General features: G+C 33.9%; 2 protein-coding genes across 10 annotated transcripts in view; both read right to left on the bottom strand.

The window, feature by feature from the left end:
• Positions 1-964: 964 nt before the first annotated feature.
• Positions 965-10,305, bottom strand: LOC128230428 (uncharacterized). 3 transcript variants are annotated; one of them, XM_052942695.1, is made up of 12 exons: positions 9,702-10,305; positions 9,137-9,343; positions 8,377-8,583; positions 7,320-7,430; positions 6,784-6,834; positions 6,233-6,356; positions 4,800-5,781; positions 4,295-4,490; positions 2,679-2,774; positions 1,871-1,965; positions 1,611-1,712; positions 965-1,116 (listed from the first exon to the last, which is right to left on the bottom strand). In XM_052942695.1, exons 7-12 carry the CDS (start codon positions 4,878-4,880, stop codon positions 1,093-1,095), a joined length of 594 nt encoding a protein of 197 aa, XP_052798655.1. In that variant the 5' UTR covers positions 4,881-5,781; positions 6,233-6,356; positions 6,784-6,834; positions 7,320-7,430; positions 8,377-8,583; positions 9,137-9,343; positions 9,702-10,305; the 3' UTR covers positions 965-1,092. The 3 variants fall into 3 exon arrangements, 2 of the variants coding, with proteins under 2 accessions (XP_052798655.1, XP_052798662.1); XM_052942702.1 differs by lacking the exon at positions 2,679-2,774; XR_008260215.1 differs by lacking the exons at positions 965-1,116; positions 1,611-1,712; positions 1,871-1,965; positions 2,679-2,774; positions 4,295-4,490 and having other exon boundaries at positions 4,896-5,781.
• Positions 10,306-11,815: 1,510 nt separating this feature from the next.
• The window catches only part of LOC128230453 (uncharacterized), a 34,324-nt gene continuing 26,664 nt past the window's right edge, over positions 11,816-19,475 (bottom strand). For 3 of the 7 annotated variants that reach the window (XR_008260227.1, XR_008260225.1, XR_008260226.1), the window contains 2 exons: positions 19,198-19,279; positions 16,154-18,251 (listed from right to left, as the gene is read on the bottom strand). Coding sequence is in view for 2 of the 7 variants with exons in the window: in XM_052942725.1 (XP_052798685.1) it covers positions 18,147-18,251; positions 19,198-19,279 (187 nt within the window). In the remaining 5 variants the exon portion in view is untranslated. Of the gene's footprint in view, positions 11,955-16,153; positions 18,252-19,197; positions 19,280-19,475 lie in introns of those variants that run through there. The other 4 variants (XR_008260230.1, XM_052942725.1, XM_052942733.1 and 1 more) reach the window with 3 other exon arrangements.

Here is a 19,475-nt window from a genome sequence, read left to right as displayed (position 1 = left end):
CTTATTTCAATAAGCCAAAATACGTATTTAAAAATTGATTTTGATTAATCAAAAGAGGTTTATTGTGATTATCATAAAGATAATTTTTATATAACGTCTAAAAACTCTTCAATAAGTAAATATAAGGCATATTTTAGAAAAACAAAAATGGCTTAGCTTAATCCTGTTATAAGGGACTTTAGAAGTTTCGAGAATTAGGGGCCAGCCGGAAACCCAAGATTTTATCACAATAAAATATTTACACCTAAACTCCCATTCCTTAAATTGAACTGCCTTACGGCAATTGTTAATATTTTCCGATAAATGCTTCATCTTCGGATCGCAAATCATCGGATAAGAATATACATGTAAATTGAAAATTGTTTATCTTGTTTGAATTTGTATTGTGTCCCGGAAAACTTAAATCAACATGTAAGAAACGGTAAATTTATGATATTATAAATGTATTGATGACATAAGTCTTTCAATGTTACGTTTAAAGAGTTTTCAAGTGGTTGACCGTTTCCCGCATTATTGTGATATCATTTGATAAACTGTTTCAGTTACGCTCAATTTGTTCTATTTACTGGGTAATGAAGAATTACTGTTACGTTTTCTTAAATGAAATGAAGTCTTTTTAACAATTCTTGAATGAAATGGTGAACTATTGGTGTAAATATAAGTAATGAATTGTGGGATTGATCTCATTGTTAGGGATATGAACGCAGTTGGGCTGGTTAAAGTATGTGTGGTGTCCTTCGGACCACACATACTTTTACCAGCCTAACTTGTTCATACTCCGATAATGACATCAGCCCCCACAATTTATTCCTTAAAGGATGAATGCTTGTTTGCCTGTAATAATATTGTGAACTCTAGTTCTAATCTGAGCCACTGTCCTTTGAGGCATATTTGAAGCTGCTAGCATTATGGCAGTAAGCGTTGGCAAATGCTTGTCCTTCAGACAGGCACTAAATATCTGTATGAATATCTTGTTTTCAGTTTCTGACCACCTCTGTTTGTAGAATTTTTGTTGCTGGATAAAATTCTTCGACGTTTGTTCATCATCTGTGCTTGACTCTTCTCTGCCTGAATCCATAAAACTGGGATCTATCAATGAGTCATCGTCAGCAACATCTGAAAAAAACATATCAAGACATTCAGTTAATTTTATTGACAAAATACAGGCTTAAAGGATAAGCTAGTAATTTCATGTTAACAGCAGTTGCATAACATTGGTGGGTTTGATTTTGAAACAACAGCCAATTTAGATTCTTTAATTATTAAAATATCCCCAAATGTACAATTATTGATAACCAGGTTTTGGTTATTTCTAGAAGCAAGGCCTTTGTTCCATGAACCTGCAAGTTCCAGCCACAGTCTTTCCTAAATGATGTAGAGTGTTAAATATTTCTTTTCTTGCAATAAGGCTTATGTTATTTTTTTTCCAAAGAAATATACAGATGACTTTAGAAAAAATGTTCAAGATATGGCATTTCACTTTATAATCAATTTTAATGGCAAGTATTGTTGCAAACAAATTTTAATGAAAACAAGACAGATAAAATATTTGGCGTATTTGACATGCCTACAAATGACACTTTGGGTGGAATTTGCAAGACACAATTTACCTTCAGAGTCTGACTCTTGTATGTGTCTTTTCTTGGAAAGCCTGGGGCGCTTCGGTCGCTGGTTAACAGGCATGGAGGATTGGGTCTCTGCTGGTTGCTAATCTGAAATTTTATCAATTTTCTGAACATATCCAAAAGTTGTGAACATATCATAACTCTTATAACAAGAGTGACGAACTGTCTCGATATGCATGATACACTTATCTGGTTATCAAACTAATGTGAGATATACTATGCCTATATATAGATACACAATTTACCTTCAGAGTCTGACTCTTGTATGTGTCTTTTCTTGGTAAGCCTGGGACGCTTCTGTTAACAGGCATGGAGGATTGGGCCTCTGCTGGTTGCTCATCTAAAATGTATTAGATGCAAACTTACAAGATCACAGCTATAAACTAGAATCATCACTAACAAATCTGGTCCCCGTAAATTGAGGCATAATAAAACACGACAGGAACAAAGAATTTACTTTTTGTTTTATGATTACCAGTAAAGTTTTGGTGAAAAACCAGAAATCCATTATAAAGTTAAGAAAATAAAACATATTTTGTGGACAGACAGACAATGCGATTAATATAGGGTACCTTCAAACTCCCTTTATCAAGATATTGATAAATTCAATTTAGTTTACTGATTTCTGTAGAGTCAGATACTGATCACTTCTTTGAAGTTATTTCAACATCTTGCAGCTGATTTCATGAGATGTTTTAATAAGGCAAAATAAATAAAATGATTGTTTCCAGTTAAATGCCCTAAAAAGAATAGGGAAGGTTGGTCAGAATGTTTTTTATTGTTTCTTGAGATTTGTCTGTTATCAAAACACAAATACGCTTTAATAAGAACAATGAAAAGGTTTAGGGCCGGGGTAATAAATTAGGGTAGGTCAGGAAACCAGAAACAAAATTATTTTTTTAAGCCTAAACATAATGGGTGAAGGCAGACCTCCAATTTATTATCTTCACAGCTCAGCTTAGCCCTTTATGAGCTCAAGTGAGCTAAAAACTTAAGAGAGCAGGGAGTAAATGCAACATTTTAAACATAACATATGTTTGATTGTTAATATACCATCTCCATTCCAATGCTCAGCCAAGTTCAAATCAATAGAATCATATGCACTTTCTCCATGCACAGGTATATCGTCTGACTCTCCCAACGGTAAATCTAGGAAGACAAATTGATATAAGTCCTTTCTCTAAGTATATGTTGTGATTACTAGGTATGTATATGTAGAATATAAAAAGTTACTCATATTACAGACCCCATCTTAATAATATATTAAATATCTAATTATAAAAAGTATTACATTCAAAACTTTCCCGTCATTTTTCATTCCTGTAACAAAACAGATAAGAGAATTACTTTTAATCTAGTGACAAGAATTAATTGCGTTTTATTAAACACATGACAAAGCCAAAAACAAGTAACAAAGATTCAAAATTTACTAATACCTTGATTTCAAAAGCATACTACTATGTTATTTTTGGTAAAGTGATCTTGACCCGAGCTTACCCCTTAACGTTCACTGCTGTATACATACCCATACCAAGTTTGATATCAGCATCTTATTCCCACTTTTGACAAGAGGTGTTTCTCAAACATGCTCCCCTGAGCATCACTTTTTCAGGAACAAATTGAAGATTCAATTTAACATGTATAACCCTTGAATGTCAGCAAATTGTCTGCGAGACAATTCAACATACATACTGAGTTTGAGAGGACTGTTTGCCAACCTGTTATCCTGTTATCAGTTTTGTGTGTACAAAGGAACTGTAACCTTGATGTGCAAAGCAGTATACTTCCCTTCTTTGAAGAGATTAGCATAATAACAGTGACAGTGACCCAAATAACAATTAAAACCAAGCCCTTCATATAAACATGCTGTATACCAATTCTAAATTGAATTTCTTATTATCATCTAAAGATATATCCAATGGAAACAGATTTTTGAAGCCTGCCTTACAAACTGCCCCACACACAAGCTTGCCTACAGTCATTGAAAATAGACTTATAACCGTAAATGACTGGTTTAAGACACACTTTTCCCCCCACATATTTAGATTTTAAAAAATGCCTGCGTCTTACAAACAGTAACAAGCTTTTGAAAAAAAATTCTGAGGTCGATTTAGGGTTAAGATTTTCAAGAAAATGTTTGTCTGCATCTTATAATGGTACCACTATGGTCTTATAACCTGTCATTTAAGGTAATGAACAAGCCCATAATTCTTGCACTAGTGCTTGGAATGAAAACAAAGTAAAATCCCAAATTTTAACAAGACCAGAAAGCATTTTACCAGAGCAGGGGTTGCAGCCTAGTGATTTAATTTCATGAAGATTGGGCCAGAAATATTGCCTCTTGACTGTTCACAAGGTTTTTTCTTCGATTTGATGTCGTGACCTAGTTTCAAACTAATCTAAAATTGTATCATGGCAGTTTCTCAAGATTGGGGCAAATATATTGCCGGTGTTTGTTTCCATAATATCATGAAGATTTGATCTAATAACAAAGTTTTAAACCTTATGTGCTGACAACAATTTGAACAAAGACTGACATCTCCTACCAAAAAATAGTTCTTATAGAAAAAAGTGTGATGGATGGATGGAATGACAGATGGATATACTATGCCAAAACAATATCCCCTCCAAAACCTTTGGTTCAGCTGGGGCTAAAAAAGGCTTCTTACCATCAACCTGTACATCTTCCAGCGACTTTCCTTCATATTTTGACAATGTCCCGTTCTTTGCGGCTAGTAGCAGCCTAGATACTTTGGCAATTTCGATGGCTCCCTCCTGCAGCCTGTAAAAACCTAAGTGGGTTTTTACTGTGTGGGCAAGGTGGCTCGACACCCACTGCACCTCACCTTCGTTTAGATCTAAAATCTGCAAGGAAAGGAAAAATGAGTACTTACTGAATCATGCTGATATTACAGACAATATCTAATTAATCAAATTGTGAAACCATTTGGTTTTCTATTTACTAACACTTTGTACTTTCTGGCTGTGTCAATTTTGCTTAACAGCTGCTGACCCAAGTAGCAAATGGTACCTCTGAGAGCAGGGATTTTTAAAAAAGAAAACATGACCTTTTGTTGAATTTTTAGTTTTAGAAAATATTGGTTTCTAGAAACAAAGTAAAAATCATCCATTTATCAATAGAATCAGATAACAGTCATTTTTTTAAATGCTTACCTGACAAACTGTTGCTATGTACTTTTGCAGCGAGTTACTGTTGATGAGTTCTAGTCTTTGGCACCCAGCCTGATTAACCATGTCACGAAGACTTTGCCAGGTGCTGAGATGCCCATCCTTTTGGTTTGAAAAAAAACTTGTTAGACTCTCTAATTCCACACTGTGTTCTGCAGGAAATCAGGATATCAACTGCGCTCACCATTTCATTGGTCATTAGCGTCGCAACATTTTTGTTCATTTTTCCTTGCGACTGTACCATATCCATTCTATAAAAAGAGATGATTCAAATGTACATGTATCAATCATAGCAGCACTTCATCTTAAAGATGAATCAATCTTTTCTATCTGGTTAGAGTTTATATGTGTCTTTAATCGCCCAAGTTGCCGCATTCTTTGGGATACATCATTTTTTCGTCGGCTTCCTAGTTTTTCAAAAAGCACTTTCCCAAACTTGACAATAAGACTGTCATTAATAATTTCATTGCCAATGACATCATTTCTTGTCTGTAAAAATTCCAAAAGTTGTGCACCATCATTTCCCTTCGGATCTGTGCTTACTGCGGCCCGTAGCATAACCCTAGCAGAAGCCGTAAGACTATTCTTCTGTTCTGTGCTATGAATTACTTTTAAGCTGCAAGTTTTCAAATGTCTCCAAAGTTCCTTTCTCTGATAAAAACCATAGCATAAAAACACACAAGGCAAGAAGTCACTTGGTATTATAGGACGTCCACTTGGTCTCTTGCATACAATGAAGTGTTCACCGCCAGTTTGAAGAACGGAAACATTGTGCTTGAAGTTTCCTTTGTTCTTCAGTTTCAAGACAATGACATTTTTTTCTTCCATGTTGGAGGTACTCAATGCTTTTGCTACTTCCTTTTCATCACCGTGGGCAAGATACATATGCTCCATTATTCTGTGTTTATATAATTTCCCACAGAATAAGCAAGCCAGGCGTTTGTCATATATTCTCTTTTTTTCCCACCTGAAAACAGATAATAGAAATACACCAATCACTGCAATTATGAAGGGACCCGCACATGACTTGGACACAGAATGTTGTTTCAGATTACACACCATGGGTTGTTTGAAATCAAGAATGATTGATGTCATCATGTGTAATGTTCAATTTTTGTTAAAACCAGGGGCTTTGCAAATAGTGTGCACAAGAATAGAAATGTACCCTGTATGGGAAAGGACTGGCCATAATTTCTATGAATATAATCTTACCAGTATGCATAAAATTTCAAAATAGTAAATAAAGATGGATCCAGAAAACAGGAATACATATTATGATATATTCTATAGAATTGTTTTGTAGGCATAACATACAATACCACTAGCAAATAGTGCTAATCAAGTTATTAGTATCTGCCCTTTGCTGACAGAACAAACAGCATACAATTATTGCTTGTATTCTTCAAAAATCCACTTACTACTTGTTACAGTTTCATGTACATCATGACATGTTCTGGATCCCGAACTTTTATATTTTACACTGTCATGACCGCCACTTGCTTCAGCAACTTTTGTTTTTTTCGTCAGCTTCAAGTACTTTTCCTGAAATAGAGATGTCACAAACCTAGCCGAAGTCAATAACACCACTCTTTATGACAAGAAGGCTATGATGGCCTATCACTTACATGGGAGTGTTTATGGTCCTAATTTAATTGCTCTACAAAAACAACATTGAAATTTGTTTTCAAAGATGATGCTATATACAACATATCAAGCTTCTGCAGCTAGTGGTTCCAGACAAGGAATAATTTCAAAGATTTCTTGTGACACCTAAGGCGGGCCTTTTTTGACCCCAGGGGGCCACTTAATGATGCTATACACAAAACAGCTGACAGACAATGACCAGTCACCATTACTAAATATGGGCACTTCCTGGTCAGGAGGCTTTAAAAATGGTGTTTTTTGCTCTGACAGACAAATACTGTTACAAGTCTTTAGTTGATGAATTTACTTATGTTAGTGACAGTACCCTTCATGTTGTAATATTTCTTCTGAAGATTTCTCATAACTGCCATGGATGCTGAAAAATTAAAGTATCCTTCAGTTATTTAAATAAAACATTTACCCAACATCTGTATTTCAACATTATTATAAGCATCCACCAATAATAAAATGTAGATTGATTCTGAATTAAATCTTGTGAGGCCCGCTAAACATATTTAGCTTGACCTGCCTCTAAAGTATACTTAACCAAGAATCGATTTAATATTTTAAAGATTCGAGTCAACGCAAGGCCAAAACAGATCAATGAAGATTCAATAAAAAATGGGTATTTCAGTCTGCACATTTAAGGACTATTCCACGAAAAATGTCTGAGAGTGTCAGAGTGTAATTATAGTGTTGGTTGGTGTAGGCTGTGGATATTTTGTGTTTTAAACCAACACTTATTTCAGTATAAAATACTATTCACTGTTTATATTACATTTGACTATGACTTTGGTTACACTACAATTTTTATAACAACATGAATATTGGCAATTATATGTCTACACATGCTTGGTTTACCTTTCCCATCTGTCAGCACTGGAAAATTTTCAGATATATCTGATTCTATGCTGCACTCACTATCAACAAAGTCTGGCTTGTAGGTGACTGCTCCTGATGCTGTATATTAACCTAGAATTTTTAAACAGTATTTTCACAGGCCATAACTTATACATAAGTTACATAATTGTGTGATGAACCTGAACAAAACTTTCTAAATCAATAAAGGGCTAAAATATCTGTATTAAAGATAATATGGAGTAATGCAACCTAATACAGTAATGCTGTGATCACTCGAGGACGCTGGGAACTCTCATTCAGCAAAAACCTCGAGTGATCTAATGTTTTAATGACCCAAGTTTCCATTTTAGTCTGAAATTAAATGTCTTAGAATGTATTTTTCCATTTTAGTCTGAAATGAAATTTTCCTCAGAATGTATTTTTCCTTTTAAGTCTGAAATGAAATGTCTTAGAATGTATTTTCAAAGTATGAAGTTATCACTGAGTATTGCTTTGTGAAAATGGCTCATAAGGTTAAAATCTGTCATAAATTAATGAAAAAATGTAAAAGAAAAACCTGCCAATTGTTTGTTTTTCTTGGAACTTGCTTTTGGGAAAATGTGTGAAATTATGACCTAGGGCTAGAGGTAAGCATTAAGTTGTGTGCATGATTTGTGTATTTGGAACTGGCAATCATGCGTGTCTCCTAGACTTATTAGGTTTCGATTCAGTTTTAGTATATTTTATATGAAAATAGAAGGAATAATGGTCAGTACTAAAGCTTGGACCTCAAGTGTCCGCCAGTTATCGAATGACCGCCTATTCAAACGACGGCAGTTATATTTTAGTGTGATGGTCATGAACTGTGTGAAATATGAGTGACTTGTATAGGAGTTTATAAGCGAAAATCCCAATTTGCCCTAAACCTTTAACCAGACACAAAGTGCCCTTAAACTTTAACCAAAGTTCCCCCAACAGCTTAAATAGTTCAGAAAATACATGATATTGAGTTTTTTTCTAACCAATTTTTAATTTCAAAAATCTTAAAAAGTTCTTGAAAATAACTGAACCTAACTACCTAGAGACTTTTCTTCACAACTTGACCCCTTGTCATCCAGCAGTCTAAACCCTGCACTATGGAAGGTCATGGGCAGGGTGGTCGTCTTGGTAACTGGTTCACTGGTGACAGATGATGGAGAGACAAAGTTGGTTGCAGACACCATGGTGGGTCTCTCAGGTAATGTGACAATCTCCGGCTGGCAGCTTCCGGTGCTGGTGTCCTAGGCTGAATTGGTGCAATAATGATTGAATATAGAACATGAATAAAAAGAAAAATATGATCTGCAGAACCAGTTGTACAGTGAATAAAATAATCAAATATCTTAGTTTTAAAAGAACTTCATAGTAGTTGTATATAACATTAATGTGATGCCTTTGGCAAAAATGACAGATAATTTGTATCTAGGATGATATGGAGTTATGTAACATAATTTGATGATGGTCTTGAACATCTGTGTGAAGTATGAAAGTGAATTGAATGAAGGGTATTGGAGATTATAAGTAACTCCCAACTTGCCCTAAAACTTTAACAGGACTAAAACGCCAGCGCAGGAAGTATAGCACTCCTTATTTTTCGAAAAATCAAACTCAAATTATTAACTAGATACTCTTCTGATATGATATAGATGAACTTTAAGCTGCTAGATAGCTGTATAACCATATCAAAATTTTATCAAAAAGCTTATAGTTCAGAAAATGCATGAAATTAAGGTTATTTCTAACCAATTTTTAATTTCAAAAATCTTAAAAAGTTCTCGAAAATAACTGAACCAAACTACCTAGAGACTTTTCTTCACAACTTGACCCCTTGTCATCCAGCAGTCTAGACCCTGCACTATGGAAGGTCATGGGCAGGGTGGTCGTCTTTGTAACTGGTTCACTGGTGACAGATGATGGAGAGACAAAGTTGGTTGCAGACACCATGGTGGTTCTCTCAGGTAATGTGACAATCTCCGGCTGGCAGCTTCCGGTGCTTGTGTCCTGGGCTGAATTGGTGCAATAATGATTGAATACAGAACATGAATAAAAAGAAAAATATGATCTGCAGAACCAGTTGTACAGTGAATAAAATAATCAATTATCTTAGTTATACAAGAACTTCATAGTAGTTGTTTATAACATAAATGTGATGCCTCTGGCAAAAATGAGATCATAGATATCTTTTAATTTTCAATAAGTTTTGAGATATACAACAAACATACAAGAGTTAAATTTTATCCCTTGTTGACAAATTTGGCAATTGAGCGATCAAAATCTTTTTCATTTAGAAAAAAACAGACCAGTTTAAAATGAGATGCCATTTTTTTATCCCTATTTCTGTATGCTACCCCACATTATACACACCATAGGCAGATATAATCTGAATGCTGTCTTCAGGATCATGTAGCAGGGCAGGAATCTGTTGACCTCCTGACAAGTCAGCCTTCCCTGGCAGACATTTCCGATTAGTATGTTGCTCCACTGAAGGCTTGGTGGTACTTACAAAGTGGACATCTGATTCTATCACATTTACATGTCCTTTACCTGATGTGGGTAACTGATATGTTGATGGGTATTTGTAATCACTAGAAGCATTCTGTAAGCTAGCATTATGAAACTGAGATTTCCTCTCAAAGTCACTTCTCTGTTCGGCTTTAGCAATGTCTACATCTCCGAAACCTTTTTCAGCAGATTTTTTCTCTTTCTGCACTTCAAATTGGTTATTGTACTGACTATCTGTCCCTCTTGTGAATTTCATTTTCACACCAACTGTTATTTTACGATCTGAGTCATTAACACTGATCACAGCATCTTTGTCTGTTGAATTTTGACCATCTGAAGAAACCATCTGTCGCCCACTATGTTTGCCTTTTAACAATGACGAAGGCCTTTTACAATCATATGAGACTGAAATTCTTGGGCTATCATCATAATAAGGAGACTTTTAAATGCTTTTGAGATATTTTCACTTTTGTGGCTCACTTGAGTTAAAAATTTCTACTCTGTTTGACGTGTTTAAGCATTTTGACATCGTGCTACTAGAATGCCCATTTTTCTCAGCCTGTTTAGCCCTATTTTCAATGACACTGTGTTCATTGTTTTCATGGGTGGATTTTATAAGTATACCACTCACAGTTATGCCATCATCTGAACTTCTATCATATGAGTATTCTCCAAATTCTGAACCAGCAAGAGTTGTCCCGCTAACCTTACTGTCACTTTGGGTTTGGGTCTTACTGATCACTCCACTGTCATGGCGGAGATCCTTGACAGCCTAAAATGACATGTTGAAGACAATTTAGAAAGAAAAAATATCAGAATAAAAAACGATGTACTTTGAGGGTTTATTCCTCTGATATTAAACATATCTTGGTAACTAACTTAAAACAACAACATTTTTAAACAGGCCAATGTGAATAAAACATTGATTTGAATAGACATTAAATATACATTATATGTATGAATGCACATATATTAAAAGAAAGTCAACATTACACATATGAATGTGTCATAATTAGAAGACTGTTTTTTGTTATACCAGCCTATCATTTTCTGAATATTTAACAGTTTTAATACTTAAACTTTCATTCTATTCTCTAATAGCGATTTTCTGATTGCATTGTTTCTAAGACAACAAAAATAAATAAATCAGGCAAGATGTTTTCATATGACCATGCCACAATACCTACCTTGCCACCACACTGCCTGTTTCCCAGGGACAGTGCAGACCTTGCACTATGGACGGACACTCCTGATACTGCGCTAATATGTGGTTGTTTGGATACACCTGAATCTACACTGACATCTGAAGTTACCGACACTTCACTGACACGAGACCTTACCGACATCCCTCTTGATCTGGCAGAACCAACTGACTTCCCAGACCTAGTATTTCAATGATATTATGTAATTGTTGAATTTATAAAATGTTGCAGATATAAAATGTTGCAGAAATAATATCTTGTAAATCAAAATATAAGGAGATTTTAAACCACTAAGATAATCAATGCAATGGGAATGTTTCAAAACAGAATCTTTTTGTTTCAAGCTGAACAATTTTGATGAAAATCACAAATAAATTTCATTCTGATGAATATTTAAAGCAGTAGTTTATAAACATTTTATATGAAAACAATACCCTTTGTTGTAAAGTGTGTACAACAGCCTAATACAAATGATGTTTGTGATAAATATATGGTTGTTCAGATGGTAAATGACAAATCTAACTGTTGCATGACTTGCATAAAACAATGCCATGAGAATTTTCTCAAGCATTTTTCATGATTTAGGTATAGCATTTAATCTGGAAAAAAACATTAATGTGTTCAAACCGATCGTTTAGCTGCTGGGAGGTCAGTCTGTCATCTTGCTGTGACCTCTGGGAGCCTTGACTGTGACCAGTGTGAGTCAAGGGGTCCATAGGCCAAGATACATGAGAACCCTCACAGCAGCTTGATTGACCAGACTGGGTCAGTGATCTTTGGAATCCATGACCGGTAGCCAAGTGGCTGGACTTGTTTACTGCCTTAGCTGCAGCGTCTGTTATACTGAGGAGTTCAAGCATGCTCCTCTGGGCGGGACTGCTGCCTGAATCAAGTCTGTCAGGAGAGGTGTTGCCTGCAGAAAAGATATATGAGTATAAAGATACCAGAATCTTTATTGAAAGGCTGGTACAAGACAATAAAAAACATTAGCTCAAGTAGCTATTTTCCGCCACGAATTACAAACAAACATATCATAAGGCCAAAAAAAATATGGTTTGGTTAGGGTAACATCCTTTTCAAAAACAGGTAGGGTAGGAAGGCTTTATACATATATATATATATATATATATATATATATATATATATATATATATATATATATATATATATATATTCATATTCATAGACAGAGGTTGCGTGACCTTCCTTAGGCGTTAAAGTGTTGTTAGAGAAAATGCATGTATTATTCTTTTGTATATGTGACAAACTGTGACAATCTGATATGGATATGATATATTGCTGGCTTTCTCAAGCGACTGAACGCATATGGCTAAAATACAATTGAAAATCCGTGTTTGTAGACGCTAAGCAGTTTACAGACGGAACCGGTGTAAAAAATGATTTTCAGGTACAAAACAAGTGGTAACATGAATAAAATCCTAAATTGCAACAGCATGTGTTCGTTCAACTTGCATTTACGTATGATCAACTTGTATGTAACTACGCTCGCCAACGACTTGAATACTAATATATTTCCCAGACCTTTGATGAATAAAATTGTGCATTATATGTCGACTCGTGACAGATCCTAATTTTATATATTATCTATTATGTTGATTGGATTGTGAATTTTTGTGATGGTATGCCCGACGACAAACACCGACTTGTCACTAACTTGAGCAAACTCTGATGGAATATGCCAGAGATAAAATGTCATATTTGATTAACCTGTGTTGGACTGTGTTGATGTTATAGAGAAATAAATAAATTGCAAATGACTACCGTTTCATAAGAAAATAATGCCACACATTAAAGATGACCCTTGAAACTTGGCTGAGTTTGCGAAACTAATATTTGTGAAACATTTTACAAATTTTAAAAACGTTGAATTAAGCTTTTTTATATATCTGATGCTAATTTAAGAGCAAACCCCGGTTAAAACTGGGTCACCGAAAGGATTTAATTGTTGCAAACTTAATGGTAATTTTCAGAATTATATAATTAAAGTATACCATGGTTGGCTTGCTGTTCATTTACACAGCAAACACTAGAGTGCAGAAACATCTTCTTCCCTTTGGAAATTGTTGCATATATAATCAAAGTCATGCATGCTTTACGTTGCGATATACTAAGATTTCTATTTGAGGAAATACATACACTAACTCTTTGACTGAGAAGCTGTCAATTTAGACAAACTGGTCTACATTTAACAGACAAGAACGGATGTGTTTTCCGTTAGTAACGGTTTAAGCCATAAAACATTAGTTTTCGAACGGAAAAATGAAAATCTACGATCTAATTTTTTGTCAGCAATCTTATATCATTTGTTTGCAGATATTTTCGCTCTTTTCAAGACAAAACATAAAAAAGAGTTGTAAAAATGGTATATCTGTGAGAGTGCAGCTTTAAGCAATTTAGCTTTTAATACAGTAGATAAAAGTAGCAGGTACATTTAACAAAAGTCATTTATTGAAATATATTAACTAAAAAAGCAGTCGAACGGTATTTTTCATGTTATTCAAAGACATAATTTTTATTTGTTTGGACAACTGTAAATACAACAATATCTTCACTAAATTTATGGTGTTAACATATTATTTTGACAAAGTCGTTTATAATGGAATAAGTATAATGGGCGTACATCCTGATATGAGCATTGCAAGTATGTAACTCATATTGGCATCAAGCCAAGTGAAAAAGTATGGCGATGTTTTATTATGTTTATATGTTCTTGAAAATGCTTGGATGGTTTGACAATAAACTTTGTTACATCAAATACTTTCGTTGGCTCGTTTCTATACTATATGTGTGTGTGCTACAATAATATCGCTGAAATCAATGAGTTTGATAAATAGGAATAGGATGATACACTAAGTACAACTTAAATAAGTATACCCCTAGATTTGACGTTGATCTAATTCACTTTACATACGTTTTACATCCCTCATGACAATTTTCAGACGAATATATTGTTATGTTATGATATTGTGTGTACTTTGGCTTCAGTACAATAGTTGATGAAGATATGTGATTTTTATACTTCGTTCATAAAATATTTTTTTCCTATAAGTAATTATTTTTTATAACAAAACACTATATGACATTTTGAAAAAATTATCATATGGATAATTTATTAAGGTTTGCTCAATCTACTATATTCAATTGTAATCAGTCATGCTTGAAACACATGAACATAAAAATACATATAAATCCATTGTGTCTTAACACTTGTTTTAAGACGAGATATTTCAACATATCTGCATATGTTAGCATGATAAATTAAGACAATTAACTGAAATGATCTAGAACGTGTGAAACTTTAACGTTTTCTTCATTGCCTGTTGCGTATTACCGTTTAAGGCTGACTGCTTCCCTAACGCATGGTTTAGTTTATTACGTATTGCCATATAAACATGTCAACGTTCATTACATATATCGTTACGGCATGTATACGTTTATGACATTTTCCCATTTTAGCATGGCATCGTTCATTACGTTTATATTTTCGTTTTAGCATGGCAACATTCATTGTGTCTTCTCGCAATAGCATGGTAACGTTCATTATGTATGCTTGCAATAACATGAACATTTGGATTTATCACAAGAAGATGGAAACGTTTATAAGGTTTCTTTTTTAAACATGGTAACGTTCATCACATATTACCGTACTAGCATAGTAACGCTCATAACATATTTCCTTATAAGCATGGTTACGCTCATAACTTATTGTTACGTTCATTACGTATAACTGTACAAACATGGTTACGTTCATAACTTTTTGTTACGTTCATTACGTATTACCGTACAAACATGGTCACGTTCATTACGCATTACCGTACACACATGGTTACGTTCACTACGTATTTACATATTATCTTGGTTGTGTTCATTACGTGTAACCGTACACGCATTGTTACGTTCATTACGTTTTCCCATATATCCTATGATATAAATGTTATATGCTAGAAGTGTGTTGCTTAATAATTTTTCATCTCAGCTTGTTCTTTGACCGGTATCCTATCATTAAGTGTTATATGTTAGACATTTATATAGAGTGTTTCTTCATTATGGTTTATCTCAGCTTGTGCTTTGTTCAGTATCTTATGATAAAAGTGTTATATGCTAGCAATGTATAATCAGTGTTGTTAAACCATGTATGTTTCATCTTAGCTTGTGCTTTCTTGGTTATCCTATAATATAAGTGTTATATGCTAGAAAGTTATAAAGAGTGTTGATTAACCACGTTACCTCTCAGCTTGTGCTTTGTTCGGTATCATATGATATACGTGTGATATGCTAGAAATTTATAAAGAGTGTCTCTTAATCATGTTTCATCTCAGCTTGTGCTTTGCTCCGTATCCTATGATATAAGTGTTATATGCTAGAAATTTATAAAAAGTGTTGCTTAACCATATTTCCATTCAGCGTGTGCTTTGTTCGGTATCCTATAATAAAGTGTAATATGTAAGACATATATAAAGAGTTTAGCTTAATCATGCTTTATCTCAGCTTGTGCTTTGTTCGTTCTCCTATGATATACGTGTTATATGCTAGAATGGTTTTTGCTTAACCATGTTTCCTCTCAGCTTGTGCTTTTTTCGGTATCCTATAATTAATTGTTATATGTTTCAGGCAATATCTAGGGAAACTTATGACAGTTATAAAAACTTACACAAGTAAGTATTTATAATCACACAGTAACATTATTCATATCATAGAATTGAAGCTGTATGAAACATTATTATGCTCTTTTCATGTATATTAAGAGGTGAAAATATAGTTGTTATGGTTATTGATCGAAGTAATTTTTTAGACCAGACACAAAGATTATATATTGTTATATATATTTTCGAATGCTGACCATTATTTGCTAGAAATTGGATTGTTGCCTAAAATGTAATATAATATGAAATAAGGCACTGCCTTGGACGGGCTCTAGGTATGTTATCAACTGCAGAAACTGGTAATACAGTACATAGTTTCTTAGGTAAACACGTGTCAAAGGCAACATTCATTTTATATGACATACTATGACTTTGAATACACCAATAAGATTATTAAGGTGCATAACAAGCAAGGTAAAGGCAATGCAAAGCAAATTTAAAATTTTAATGTTTGAAAAAACTCATAATAACAAACACAAGTATATCAATTTACCTAATATTGAATATCATACAAGCATTTACAGTACAAATAAATGATTTCTACTTTAAACATAAGAAGGTAAACGAAACAGATTGAGTTTACTTCAAACTAATTATTACAGTTATCTGACAATTAACCTGTACTAAACTATTTTAATATATAAAAAAGCATTGTGTATATTTTAGATTTTTAAGGTTCTGCAAATAACCTGGAAAAATGGTTTGACCACCTCAGCAATTTGAAATGAATATAAATTCCCTGTAGTTGATGTTGTTAGCACCATTCCATCATTGAATATAACGATGTATGCAGAAAGTATGAAAATATTTAATTATTTAAAGTATGAGTCTTTAAACTGAATTATAAACAATCAACAACAATTCATCTATAACAGTTAAAACAACAAGAGGGCCCTGACGGCCCTGTATCGCTCATCTAATCCAATACAGATCATCAAGAATAACAATCAGATCAAGTTCCATGAACATATGTTCATAAATGTGGCCTCTAGAGTGTTAACATGCTTTTCCTACTACTTGACCTGGTGACCTAGTTGTTGACTGCACATGACCCAGAGTCGAACTTGGCCTAAAGCTAATCTATAAAAACATTCTGACAAAGTATAATTAACATACAGTCATAAATGTGACTTCTAGAGTAGTAACAAGCTTTTCTTATGATTTGACCTAATGACTCTAGATCGAACTTGGCCTAGAGCTAATCAATATAAACATTCTGACCAACTTTCAGGAAGATACAGTCGTAAATGAGACCTCAGGCCTTAATTTCTCGAAACTTCTGAAGTCCCTTATAACCGGATTAAGCTAAACTCACTATTTTTGGTTTTTAATAATTTGTATAATATTTACTTCTTTAAGAGTTTTTATACTTTAGATAGGAATTATCTATATGTTAGTTAAATTAAACCTTTTTTCATTTATCAAAATTCCATTCAAGTATGTATTTTGGGTAATTGAAATATTAAAAGCTACTTAAGCTTGTTAGCCTTAAGAAGTTTAGAGAAATTGGGGCCTAGAGTATTAACAAGCTATTCCTTCAATTTGACCAGGTGACCTTATTTTTGATCACACTTGACCCAGATTCAAACTTGACCTAGAGAGTATCAATATTAAGATTCTGACCAAGTTTCCAGAAGATACAGTCATAAATGTGACTTCCATAGTGTTAACAAGCTTTTCCTTTAATTTGACCGGGTGACCTAGTTTTTAACCTCAGCTGACCCAATATCAAACTCGTCCAAGTTTTTATTGAGAGTAACATTCTGACCAAGTTTCATTTAGATAGTGCCCAAACTGTGACCTCTAGAGTGTTAACAGTCAAATTGTTGACGACGGGCGACGACGACGGACGACTACGACGGATGACGGACACAGGGCGATCACACAATAGCTCAACTTGAGCACTTTGTGCTCAGGTGAGCTAAAACCAAGCACATAGATTATTCAACAATACATTAGTTCTTGTTATTGATACATATATATTGATGTTGTAAACTTGTATTATATGCACTTTAAAGCAATATAACTGTTCACAACATTATCAGAACAAAAATGTACTATAATTATGCTTACATTACCTCATTCATAAGCTCATTCAGTTTAAAACTACAAAAAGTATATACTTTGCAAATACACTTAATTGTTCAGAACGCATTAGGCTTTGTTTTAATTTTAACAATGTCACTGTATTTTATACTCTCCAAGGGAATTGACACATTTCTCTGCATTTGATACATATGCGATTCTTGTCTCTTATTTCAATTGTTCATGATGATTATAGTACTGAAGTCATCGATCCAAGATACATAATGCACTCTGGTATAGGGTACTGAAGTGATCGTCCCATATGCCAACTCTGGTATCCTAAATGAAATGTTACTGGTGAATACAGTACTGAAGTGATCAAATCCTGATGCCACTCTGGTATCCTGGATAAAACGTTACTGGTGAATCCAACTTACTGAAGAGATTAATCCCAGATGCCACTCCGGTATCCTAAATAAAACCTTACTGGTGAATACGGTACTATAGTGATGAATTCCGATCTGAAACAGATTAACACCTATTTTAAACTCAGAATATAATAAACAAGGGTCAATTTGTTTACATTGACGCAGATGAAGAGACTATCACACTAACAAATGCAGTCACCGTTGTTAAAAATTTGTAAATATGGCCTAAGACCACAGTTATTCTAACTATATGTTTCATATAGACACTAACCAAGCCTACAATGTATCTTTTCAAAACAGTATTTTCATATAATATTTTTGCAAAAACAGACTTCAAAACTCCTATAGTTCAATTTCAGGCTGTATGCAACACATACTGAAAGTTTGGCAATGATATATTAAACGCTTTTAGAATGAGTATAAGCACCAGTGGCAGAAATAGCCATTTACATCAATCGGTAAGCCGCAAACTTTTAAAGAGCCATTATTTCCTCATGCATTGGATTAATCTGACCAAGTAAAGTTTATATATATATATATATATATATATATATATATATATATATATATATATATATATATATATATATATATATATATATATATATATATATAAAAGACAGCACCATAAAAATGGCCTGCCTACTCTATTATGATTTTTTCAAAGCAAAGTAAGATTTGTCCACTTTATCAGCTTAGCGTTTATATAAAAAATGACATAGAGCCAAACTGAAATTTTCCAGGGACAAATAGCGCAGCAAAGGAAATGGTAAAAAAACACCAAAACTGAAAGATTCATGACAACTGCTAGTGTTTTCATGTATGAGATGGCTACATGATGTAGAAAATGCAGTGATAGCATAATTATGCTAAGCTTAAAAAAATGCTTAAAGTATCTGTTTTGAAGGCTAGATTTGCCTTAAAATTAAGATTACAGCTTTTAACCAGTGTCTATTAGTTGCTTATTTACACCTGATTAGTATAAATCTCACTATTTGGAATCATTTACACATAAACAAGTACTACAAAGTTAACTTACATCTTCATTCTGAAATATTAGATTGAGAGCAGCAACTCCTGGATCTAGATTGCAGGACCAGTGCCATGGGCATCTTCTTCTACTGTAAAAGTATGAAAAATGCCTGTAAACACTCATTTGAGACATACATAACCTTTTATGTAGGAATTATGCTCCAGTCAATTGTAAACACCACTCAAGCCCGGGGAATAGCGGGGACTTTGACTTTCAGTCCAGCCAACCCAGGGTAAAATCTCCGCCCTGCAGGGAAGAAATGATGTTAAATACACACCAAATGC

Source organism: Mya arenaria, chromosome 1 (assembly GCF_026914265.1).
Source record: "Mya arenaria isolate MELC-2E11 chromosome 1, ASM2691426v1".
NCBI lineage: Eukaryota > Metazoa > Mollusca > Bivalvia > Myida > Myidae > Mya > Mya arenaria.
Note: the sequence above shows the minus strand (reverse complement) of the source record. Positions and strands in the feature narration are given on the sequence as shown.

Coding starts and splice junctions, on each gene's coding strand:
- LOC128230428 (XM_052942695.1), bottom strand. CDS start 4,880: ATGGTTAATCAGGCTGGGTGCCAAAGACTAGAACTCATCAACAGTAAC. Junction 4,491..4,799: donor ACATAGCAACAGTTTGTCAG/GTAAGCATTTAA, acceptor CTTTCCTTGCAG/ATTTTAGATCTAAACGAAGG. Junction 2,775..4,294: donor GGAAGATGTACAGGTTGATG/GTAAGAAGCCTT, acceptor TTGTCTTCCTAG/ATTTACCGTTGGGAGAGTCA.